This window comes from Camelina sativa, chromosome 3 (genome assembly GCF_030686135.1).
Source record: "Camelina sativa cultivar CO46 ecotype springtype chromosome 3, ASM3068613v1".
NCBI classification, from domain to species: Eukaryota; Viridiplantae; Streptophyta; class Magnoliopsida; order Brassicales; family Brassicaceae; genus Camelina; species Camelina sativa.
This window is the reverse complement of record NC_141882.1, coordinates 13,739,705-13,752,322: the sequence shown is the minus strand read 5'-3', so window position 1 is coordinate 13,752,322 and position 12,618 is coordinate 13,739,705. Positions and strand designations below refer to the sequence as shown.

Sequence of the window (12,618 nt, the reverse complement as noted above, 5' to 3'; positions counted from 1 at the left end):
TGATTTTTAATTATTATAACAAAAAATAAGGGATCTAAATACATAATCAGTAATTATACGTTTTGATTAAGTCACATTTTTTCTAATGATTTAATTATTTTATACAATCTTAGTTAAATCAACTTGATTTTATGTCAAATATTTTAATATTAGTAGTGTTGATAAATAATTAAATGAGGATTTAACCAGTACTAACATAAATTTAATAATATTTTATTAATTTCAACATGTTCTCTTTATAACTCATCTACTATATAACCACATTATATAGTATTTTAAATTTTTTTAATTTTACATATTCGTAATAATTAAATTTTTTATTAAGTTTATATATGTTAATTATAATATTTAAATAATTGTCAATCGAAGTTTTTCTTACGTTAAGAATCAAAGCTCACAGATTTTAGAAAACAAATGAGAATCAAATTGTTTTTTTCTTTGTTTACGAAGGATTCAGATATAGAATATCTTCAAAACACAACATAATGTATGGTTAAATATATGATAATTTCTATTTCCATATTCATTGATGTTATTTTTTAATTGAAATGAAATGTGAAATATTTATGAAACAAAATCTGGAGTAATGTTAGTTTTGAAAAAAATTTAGGGGTTAATGTTGTAAATAACTTTTTAAATAAACAAAAATAAAAGGGCATAACACAAAATATACTTCAAAAATGTTAATATAGATACCAATTAAGATATATCCATTTAGATTTATTTAAACGGTATTGAAAGTATAATTAAATAAAAAGTGTTACACGTATATGTGTAGGATTAGTGCTTATACACCAACATTTGACTGTTAGTTCTATTTTCCTTACGTAAAGACTTTACTAAAGTTAAAGTCAACTAAACAAAAAAAGAAAGCTATAAGTTCGATAATAATCTCAAAAATATTAATTGTTACAGTCTATTAAATTTCCAAAATGATTCTTCACATTAAAACCAAAAAAAAACCCAAAATGATGTTTAATATGTTTGAATCCTGAAATTATAAAGTTGATACCGACATTTAAGAGTTGGGACCATCGGTCCATGTGATTTCTCTGCACCTCCGATTCCGTCGAACTGTAGTCTGTAGAAGTAAACCATTATTCCTTAAATTAATTACTCTTTTTTTTTTCTTTTTCTAAAACTAAAAATCTGTAAATAAAATGAAAACCTGTAAAATAAAGTGTAAATCATACTAACATTCAAAACCTATTAGACATTTATCAAAATCCTTTTTTAAGTAAGGTCGGATTAAACGAAAACTTAAGATCGTTAATTAATTTCTCTATTTGCTCTTTCTAGAAACTTGATCCTATTTATAACGTGGAAACATATACAAGTATAATCACACATACAATCGAAATATCAAACCATCAAAAAATTAATGTTTTATGTCGTTGAAGTTAAATTCATGTTTGCATTCATTCCTTAAACTTAAGATATTTTTAACACGTAAATAATTAATAGACATACTTAAATATAAAGTATTACAATAGTTGGTATTCTTACAAAAATGAAAAGTCTTACCAAGAATTAAAACCAAAAATAAAAATAATAAAAGTCTTCAAGCCTGATTCATGATTGCGTCTCAGAGATCATGCCCAAAGAGTTGTGCTCATAAAACTTGACCAATTACATTTTTTTTTTTTGAACTAAAGACCAATTACATATATTATTATTCCATAAATCAAAGTGTGTAATATTTCCAAAATATTATTTCAAAACTTAATTGCCAAAAAAAAGAAAAAGATTTGGTACAATACAAACTAGTCAAAAAAACTTAAACGTGTTTTTAAGAGTTTCCCAGAAGTTTCCAACAAAGCCTTTTATCCTCATTTCCTTCTTTTTACATCTTCTTGATATTAACAACACCAAACAAAGAAAGAAACTAAATAAATAATCTCTCATCTTTTCTCAGATTTCCAAATTGACCCGTCGGTGATCCTTCATCTCTCCCTCGTCCCTCTTCTTCTCCGATCAAACAAACCCACCAACCATGGATCTCCAACCAGAAGAGCTTCAGTTCTTGACCATCCCTCAACTACTTCAAGAATCAATCTCAATCAAGAAACGATCTCCAAGAACCTTCTACCTCATAACCTTATCTTTAATCTTCCCTCTCTCCTTCGCTATCCTCGCTCACTCCCTCTTCACTCAACCTATCCTCGCCAAACTCGACAAATCCGACCCACCGAACTCAGATCGCTCACGTCACGATTGGACCGTTCTCTTGATCTTCCAGTTCAGCTACTTGATCTTCCTCTTCGCCTTCTCTCTCCTCTCCACCGCTGCTGTTGTCTTCACCGTCGCTTCTCTCTACACAGGGAAGCCAGTTTCTTTCTCCTCGACTCTCTCAGCGATTCCCAAAGTCTTTAAACGTCTCTTCTTCACTTTCCTTTGGGTTGCTCTGTTGATGTTTGGTTACAACGCTGTGTTCTTTGTCTTCCTTGTGATACTCCTCGTTGCTCTTGATCTGAACAGTGTTGGTTTAGCTATTGTAGCTGGAATCATTATCTCTGTTCTCTACTTTGGTGTTCATGTGTTTTTCACTGCTTTATGGCATTTAGGTAGTGTGATCTCTGTTCTTGAACCTGTTTATGGACTAGCCGCTATGAGGAAAGCTTATGAGTTGCTTAAAGGGAAGATTAAGATGGCTATGGGTTTAGTCTTTGTTTACCTTTTACTCTGTGGGTTGATTGGAGTTGTCTTTGGAGCTGTTGTGGTTCATGGTGGAGGGAAGTATGGAACTTTCACTAGGACTTTGGTTGGTGGTTTGCTAGTTGGTGTTCTTGTGATGGTTAATCTTGTGGGTTTGCTTGTTCAGAGTGTGTTTTACTATGTTTGCAAGAGTTATCATCATCAGACCATCGATAAGACTGCTTTGTATGATCATCTTGGTGGGTATCTTGGAGATTACGTGCCTCTTAAGAGTAACATTCAATTGGAGAACTTAGACATTTGAAGATGATTATCTCTGGTACTGTTCTCTTCTCTTATTATCATTCTCCCTTGCTCTCTGTAGTAGTATGTAAACATTTGAGAAGAAGAATTGTGGAATCTAAATATTAGTTTTTGATGTAATGTGTACGTATTAGACTCAAGACTCTTTGTTGTTATTGGCTTTGATTTGATAATTGATCCATGATTTGAACGATTTTTGAGTTTGTTGTCGTTGAAGATGTGTTTTGATTGTTCTATAAGTGCTGATCATTGTCATCTATGAAAAATTAGAGGGAAAATGTTAGGTTCGTAGATGCCTAAGTTGATCATTATTAATGGAGGAAGCGACTTGTGTTAGTATGTAATTAGATGCAGGATTTGACCTTTGGAACCTAGACTAGGTTTAGTTTAGGTAGTAGGAGCAATTGTGGATACTAGTGATTTACTTTGTAATTGTGGATACTAGTGATTGGCAAATTTGGTTTAGATACGTTACATTAAATCAAATGGAAACCCCATTTCAAACATAATACAAAGAAAATGAAAAAAAAAATATATGTTCATAATTTATGTATGATTATATTCATTTTTTGTTAATTAATAAAATGTATATTGTAGATTTAAATTTAGATGGTGATGTAGCAACAACTAACACAAAATCAGTATGTTAAATATCGTGATCAATGAAACCAATTTGTTAAAGAAAATGCATTACCGTATACAATCTCAATTCCGTTTACTTGTCACCCAAATGTGTCAGTCAAATGTGATATCAGCAAGCCAAATCGAAAGAAAAGAATCTATAAAGATAAAAGATTACACTTCATTTTAGCAATGGGAGTTAACATGTCATGTCTAAGATTCGAAAACATAGGCAAAGACAAAGTGGAACGAATCTATGCTGTTCATGTTCCAAAGGTAACTAAACTTTTTATGATATACTTGAATAAAACCGTAGTATGTTGGTTCCATATCGTGTGAAACCAAACAGCGGCGGTACATCGTCTATTCTGAACTCTAATTACATACTGAACTCTAAGCGACTTGTGTTAGCATCGTCTATTCTAAGCGACTTGTGTTAGTATCATTCTTTTGTTTACTTCAATGAATCGTACCAATTATCAAACTGAACTCTAATTGGGCCATTTATTTCTGAAGTGCGTTCAAATCTGTACTTTTTACTTTTAGTCGTAGGCCCAACAAAAAAATCTTCACGGTTTAGATTTTTCGTCAAGAACGTAGAGAATAAAAAATAAAGAAAGTCACTTATTTAGAAAATAATATTGTAGAATTGCAACTTCTTCTTATATTTTGATTGTCAAAATTGTTGACTTATTTTTATGCGTCGACAAATTATTTTGGACGTTATTATTTAGTCAAGGATAGGATAGATTTTGTGGGTATACACTTGTATAAATAAACCATAAATTTGGACGTTAGGTTCATCAAGTTCAACTAACATATAGTACTAGCACTAATTTGATTATGACAAATTTATTAATTGACTATACGATTCGATTTAGATCCTCACCGATTCATTTGGAATAATAACATTTGGAGAATTGTGATATAAATTGTCCATTAGAAAATTATCAAAATATAGAATATGGTTTTACGACTCACGTTATTATTTTTGAAGTCGCTGATTGTTTATACAACATAAACAACACTATTCCATACGACTGAGGCACAAATTTTAAAACTGAACGATCAGGCATGATTAACAATGGTTATGAAATGATGTAGACATGTTATCAAACAAATAATGTATGTGTAGACTCTCTCATAGATTCTCAATGAACGTGTGGAAGGGAATACAATTCCAATGCATGTGGGTCAAGCCCACCTCATGGACTTGATTTTATTTGTAACGTATCTCTCGTTCTCTCTCTTTGGTTGACTAAAAAAAATACATGTATATTTTAAACACTTTTTAAACAAAACCACCCGTGGCTGGCCATCATTGATCAAACTATTAAATTGATTTCCCAAACAAGAGAAATACTCGAGGACTTATACGAACCAAAAAAAAAGACTAATGAGAGAAAAGTTAGACAACTCTATGTTAATTGGAATTCTTATGTGAAATTATCAAGTACCTAGTTTTTTGAGTATAAAAATAATTCAAGTTGGAGAATGGAGATCTTCTACATATCCAATCTTAAGAGAATTTTATATTAACACGTGTTATTTAGTTTTAGGAGAATCATAGCTGATTAAATAATTTGTGTAATTTATGAATTTTGCCCCCCAATATATCAATTAGCGAAGACTCTACGCAAATCTAAAAATAGTACTTGTTTTGTGAATCAGGTTTTTTGGTTTTCGGCTAAGGATGAAGTTGTCGTCAAATCTCAATTTCAAATGTCACTTTTGTCTAACCTAGGTGCGACAAAATTATAATCGGGAAGATCTGACCCGTTGATACGGAATATTCCAAGGATCTAATTTTTGTGATATACTAATATTCTTTATCATAAATATCTTAGTAAATCTTAGAAGGCAAAATATATAGCTTCAATGTGTGTTCATATCGTCATATATATCAGTACTCCATACTTGAAAACTAAAACGACTATAGTTTATTCCATGGAAGCTAACAATTTTTTCTTTTTTAATAATTATTTGCTTATTTTATTTTATAAAGTTAATAAAACTTTTTTTTTTTGGGGTGGATGGGGTATTTAAAAATCCCCCGCATTGTTGCTTCAAAATGGAATATTGAATATTCATAAAAATAACAATGAATTTGCTAGATTCTTCGATGAACTCGCGAGTGAGTGCTTGCTCTCTCAAGGGTTAGCGAAAGTCGAAACAACAATGTTTTATGATAATTAAACATAAAAAAAAAAAGAAAAAAAAACAGTTCACGTATAAAATTTTCTTCTAAATACTGAATCTAATAATTTAATCTAGTATAATAAGAACGCAACAGACAACTACGTAGAACCTAAAGTATAGATATTAGATTGCGATATATATTGATTCGTTTTATATTATAACATTATTATGCTACGACAGTTCATGTTAGGTTAAGGTCTATTCAACTATTATGCAGTTAATAAAATATTCAGAATATGACGACTAAACCTAAACTTCTTAATTAATGACATTCAATTAGAGACTAGTTATTTTTTAAAGACACATAGTTTAGCTATACACTATATGTGAAAACGATACTCGATACAGAGAGCTACTAGTTAGCATGTTCCAAAGTTTTACTTCTTTTTTAGTAAGCAAATCTGTCTATGTGTATTTTTTTTTTTTTTTTTTTTTTTTTTATAAACTGCAAAAGTTCCGAACCTTTGATCCATAATCTTTTTCAATATCCGAAACCAGATTTTAGTCCATTTCGAGTTTTAAAATGCATCTCCGATAATTGAACCCGAGGCACAAGAGAACCAACCCATTGAACTACCACTAGGCCACCACCCTTTTGGTTTGTAAAGGAGTTTTTGATGAGATAATTCATTCAATATGCAATTGGTTCTAAAGGTATTTCATCATCTATATAATCTTCTTTCAAATTTGAAATTTCTTTGTTTGTTTCTACATTGTGAAGTTTTTTTCACCGAACTGTCTTAAAGACATAGGCACGTTTCTTTCTTCAGCAGATTTTGATTTTCTTTTTTTTTATAAAACAAAATTTTAATTATAGAGGAGTAACAGGAGTTAAATATGGCATCTTAAGTGGTGCCCGCGTACGGAAAATGTTTTTTGGTCGTTTCGTTTCAAAATTGTCTTTGGTATAAGTCTTTGCTGAACCCTATTACGTATATAGCACGTGATACACGTGTGCGTATGAGTACCAATAACAAACACGTCATGGTAGTTTCTAACTTGGATTTACAAAAGTAATTAGGTTGCTTTGCTTGGGTTCACCTTGGCTTCACAACCAAAAAAAAAAGAGTAGTAGTAATATGTTCATTTGGGTAATTAAACGACCTTCATTCCTCGAGTTAATAATAGAAAACCATAACACAAAAGATAATTATTGGACCAGCTTTGTTTGTTGTTATTCCTTTTCCGGACAAGGACCACTTTTTTTGGTTACCGTATCAGCTGTCTTATTGTTATATCACGTGCCTTCAAATGAGTCGGTACAAATATTATAGGAATTGTTATACAAGAACATCAAATGACATGAGTCCATACATATCATTCTTGTTAATCGACATTTATCTAAGTTCGATCGGTTTTTATTATTAGACATTTATCTTAACCATCGGAACATGATAATAGCTTTTTAAGTTCTCTATATATTTCGATTTCTAAATCATAAGATAAATAATAACTTCACACAGTTTTAGACTTTTTGTTATATTTTTTGAATTTATACATGCGCACGCGTATTTTAAAAAAAAAATTACGTAAATTCTTTTGTCTATTTCCCAACATAATTATGTTATGATGCACATACGTCATTGTAATATTTGGAGTGTGTAAGTGAGCTAGATGCGTATATGCATGCCACGCAATGGGTATTTTGTGAACCGATACTGATATATCCAGTGTTCAAGCTTTAGTAAGTTTTAATATCGTCAATAAGTTGATTTTATGATAATATATAGTTTGGTAATTTCGGTTTATGATATAGGTATATGTAGCAAAGTCACATTTAATTCACGAAAAAGATATGACGACGCTTTTGACATTTGGTAACCGTGAAACTATATACTGTATAGTAATGAATTATAAACATTATCCAATAGGCAAAATTGAAAAGGATTACAATAAGTTAATTAAACTGCACCTCCTAGATTTAAATATTTATTTGATAAAATAAGATAACGTGTCTTTTAGAAAACTTAAGAAAGAAAAAAATCCCATTGGGGTTGTACGTATATATTTTTGTGTGTGTGATAAAAATGGAGTTTTCATCTCAAAACTCTCCAAATTAATTCTGACAATCTCAAAAGTCTCTCTGTCTAATAGAATATATTTTTCATTTTATTTTAAATCGAAAAAAGAGGTTTACAGTGTTATCCCAAACAAAACAAAATAATTACAAGGAAAACCTGGGTATTATCCACCCGAGCAATCCTTATTCGGATCTATTCACAAACCCGACAATTTAAAACAAAAAATAAATCAAAAACGATTGTAAAAAACCGCTATCTCCTTTTTTTCGAGCAAATCAATCGATTTGGGTGAAACTAAGTAGAACTAGGGTTTTCATATTTCAATCACGAGACAAAGCGATTAAGAAGATGGTGAAAAAAAAAGGCGGTTTGCCGAGAAGGAGCACTCGATTGAAGGAGAAGAGAGGGATAAATTCGAATCTGGGACAAATTATTCCGGTGGAAGAAGAAAGTGGGGTTCCGAGTCAGGGAAAAGAAGTAGGTTCAGGTTCGATTTCGGCGGCAATAGGAGGAGAGGGGGATTCGATCTTTGGGCAAATTATTCCTGTTCCAGAACCAACCATTGTTGTGAGTGAAGAAGGAGATAAAGTGGAAGAAGAAAGAGAAAAAGGAGAAAAAGGAGTAGATAACGAGGGGTCCACTTCTCTGGATTCAAGTAATGGAGAAGAAGAAGATGATGGAGAAGGAGAAGGAGACAGAGAAAAAGACGAAGAAGGAGAAGAAGAAGATGATGGAGAAGGAGAAGGAGTCGGAGAAGAAGACGGAGAAGGAGAAAGAGAAGAAGACGGAGAAGGAGATGAAGATATTGAAGGAAGTACAACCGGAAGTGACCACATTGATTCAAGTGTAAGTACTAGCATTTGTTATTTGGAATTGAGAAGGATTTTTGAAATTTAGGTAAAACTGGCAGAACTAGTCTGTGTAATACTGGTAACACTTGGTACAACTAGTGTTTTGTAAAACTAGCAGAACTTGTAAAACTAGCAGAACTTGTAAAACTATTGGGTGTAAAACTAGTAGAAATGGGTAGAACTCGTTTGTTCTAAAACTGGTATATCTAGCTAAAACTGGTTTTGTTGCAGGAATCAGAGGAGGAAACAGAAGCGATGCAACCTTTAGGAATGCACTTCAATCCGAGTGAGTACAACAAGAAAATCAAGCTATCGACAATGTGTCATATTTATGAAACTTTGTCAATGCTAGAAACCTTGGAGCATCCACTGACTAGTTATGAGAGTGATTGGTTTGAGAAGCATCCACAATTCAGTCACATTTTCCACATGCCAAGGGACCCAAACCACAAGCTTATGGGAATGTGGATGCTCCTTCTTCGAACGGCAAAAATAGAAAAAAAGAAGGAAGCATGGTTCGTTGTAAATGGTGTACCAATCCGTTATAGTCTTAGGGAACACACATTGATGTCTGGATTAGACTGTCGGAGCTATCCACTTCATTACAAGAGAGGCGGCAGTAACGTCTTGAAAAGGAAGTATTTTGGAAACAAAAAAAAGGTTAGACTTGAAGATTCGAGGAAAAAGCTTGAGGAAATGGAACCTGATCGTTCTCATGATAGGTTGAAGATGGCGGTCCTCTTGTTTCTAGGAAGCATCATTTTAGGCCAAACAAAAAACTCGGGGAAATATGCTAAGGGTGTGGATGATTTTTGTCTAAGAGCGGTGAATGATCTAGATTTTTGTAAAACTTTTCCTTGGGGGAGATTATCATTCGATCACATGCTAAATTCGATTTCACATACAATGAGCCATTTTGTGGATCTTCTAAACACAATGAAGAAAGATATGAAAATCCGTTTCGAAAAAATTTTCGCCAAGATTGATGGGCTTGAAAAAAGGATAGAACCGTTGGAAGAATATGTGAAGGAGGAAAAGAAAGCAAAGGTAAGAGACTCTAGTAATACTTGGTAATACTATAGTATAAGGTGTTAACTATATTTGGTTTCATGGCAGGCGCGTGCAGATGAAGAAGATGAACTCCATGTAGATCTACCAAACAAGCAGTCGGGTACTTCAAAAGTAGATGAAGGAAGAGAGAAGAAGAAGAGGAAGAGAGAAGAAGTAGCAGAAAGAAGGAAGACTAGTAAAACTATGTAAACCTATGTTATTTTCCTAAATTTGCCATCGTATTAATAGTACAACTATGTAAAACTATGTTATTTTCCTAGATTTGTCATCGTATTAAAACTATGTTATTTTCCTAGATTTGCCATCGTATTAATAGTAAAACTACGCAACACTATGTTTGTTATCTGGAAACCAACCACTTTGTATCCTTCGTAACAGAACCATTCAACAAGAGAATTCATAGAAAAAGATAGAACAACAAGAGAATTCATAGAAAAAGATAGAACAACAAGATAATATCAATCATAACACAACGTTTACTTGTTGATTAAATGGTTGAAAAAAGGAAAAAACCTTAAAATTATTGCTACGTGTACTTGTGTGCGTTCACACTGCGTGTTCACACACAGTTGTACCGATTAATTCAGTTGCACCAAAGTTTCACATAGTTGTACTTTAGGGGTTTTTGAGTTTAATCAGTTATACTAAATCTTAAAATTGATTTTTGTAGTTTTACAGTTGATTAAACTTAAGAAACATACAATTACAAGCTTTTATGTATTCATATGTTAAAAACTGTATTTCTATAACTTTATCATCCTTACTTGGTTATTATTTACAAAGAGACATTGAAAGTGTATGGAAATACTTGTTGGAATTTCTCCATAATAATTCCAAATAGGTAAATTTTTATAAATTATTCATTTCTAGTAGAAAACTATGTAGAACAATTACACAATATGTTTTTCGACACTGGTTTTATGTTTTTGTAATTTATTCTCAATTTTATTATTTTTAGTATTACTAGTTTGACCATTTATACTATCTTCTATACCCATCGATTTCAGAAGGAAACATTAATGAACCTCAAATTAAGTTTCAACAAGGAGTTATGCCATAAAAAAGTAGAGTAGTCAAAACAAACACAATTGATACATGAATCAAACATGAACATTACAAGAATCTCCAACTACGGGTTTCAACATCTCCAAAAACCAATTCTAGCTTGCATCATTCTCACCATCAAGAACACCAAACGCCACCGGATAATGGTGACGATTAGGATTTTGAGCCGACGCAAAAACAAGAACACCCGCATAACCGTTCTTTAGAAAAGTTGCATCCATAGTTATAACTTTCCTCATGACTTGAAATCCTTCAACGCTAGCTCCCAAAGCTATGAACAAGTACATGAATGTATTATTCTCATTGCAATGCACATATGATCTTGTACCATGATTAACCTTCTCTAACATGTGCAAATAACATCGCAACATCTTGTAGCTTTCTTCTGGGCTACCTTTTAAATCACTAACAGCTTGATTTTTCCCTCTCAACACCGTGGAATATGATATATCAGCACCTAATCCTACCAGCTCGTAAACCCCAATTACATCCTTTTTTAGTACATTTGAGCACATAACACACCTTGTCCGACTTTACTATTTCAAAACTAAAACAGTTAGCGAATGACGCTCTATCCACCACCTCTTGCAAAGCCTTCTTGTTTGGAAATTCTTGAAGTTTAATCAGACCCAAGCCGTCATCCCATGGTTCAATAAACTTACACGGTTGAACAACAGGTCGTGGCTCAGTATATTCATCACCTTCATCACGTGATACAACTTCACCCTCTTTATTAGAATCACCTTCTACAGCCTTTTCTTCGCCTACGTAGACAACAATGACGTTAGGTCCGATTTCATCATCCTTCGAATGTTGGTTTTCAAAATTCATACCAACAGAACTTTCGTCCACTATGGGCACTGTGGGCACTATGGGCACTGTGGGCACTATGGGCACTGTGGGCACTGTGGGTTGAGGCTCGAAATGGATGACATTCACAAACAACATACATCTTCGCTTCTCATAATTAATGGAGTCTAGATAAACATTAACATCCTCATCATCATTAAGCTCACAATGTTCCAATGTTTCTACCAGTAGTGGCTTGTAGCTCAACTGCAACCGAATGTTACTTTCAACAAACCCAAGCTTCTTGTATATCCTTGCTTTTAACATCAACAATGTTATATTCCTCTTGAACATTATACTATACATGCGATCTTCAAATTTAAAAATGTAGGCTGACGTTCTCGCACATTGTATCCTGCCAAATCAACCAATATAAAAAAACTAAATTAGTACTACTAGTAGTTTTACTAGTTGTACTACATGAATCAGTATTACTAGTTTTACTAAATATACCAATATTACTAGTTTCACCACCATCTCTCTCCTATCAAAATCAAATCGAATGGTAAACGAGTTCTAACCTAATCTCCATAATTCACAGAAATCTAAAGCCAAATTCCTTTCTTATCTAATAGATAGCTCAATCCTTATCTAATAGATAGCTCAATCGACCCATAAACCTTTGTAAAACACCCAATGTGCTATGGTTTCTTCAGTCAAAATCCAATTAGATTTCTAAATTTTCAAATCAAAAATAAATTCAACCAAAAGCTGCTTTAATGTGAAGAACGCACCTACATTTCGAAGAACTTAATTCAACTCGAGTTGGTGAAGAAACGTGCCCAGTAGGAGCTCCGACGACGGAATAATCGCCGGCGGCTGGGTTGAGAGATTGGGTCTATCGGGTCGAAAGAAAATCGCCGATTATTGCGGGTTTTAGTTTTTTGTTTGTTTTTTTTTTAAATTTAATCAAAATCAGTAAAATGAAAAAGGGTAAAATTGTTTCACTATTTCTTAATAAAATAAGAGGGAGTATGAAGAAT

At 32.6% G+C, this 12,618-nt stretch overlaps 1 protein-coding gene across 1 annotated transcript; it reads left to right on the top strand.

Annotated features, from left to right (window-relative positions):
- Positions 1-1,685: 1,685 nt before the first annotated feature.
- LOC104777151 (uncharacterized) lies at positions 1,686-3,151 on the top strand. The gene has a single exon (XM_087504219.1). The coding sequence runs from the start codon at positions 1,994-1,996 to the stop codon at positions 2,957-2,959; it is 966 nt and encodes a 321-aa protein (XP_087360345.1). The 5' UTR covers positions 1,686-1,993; the 3' UTR covers positions 2,960-3,151.
- The last annotated feature ends 9,467 nt before the right edge of the window (positions 3,152-12,618 follow it).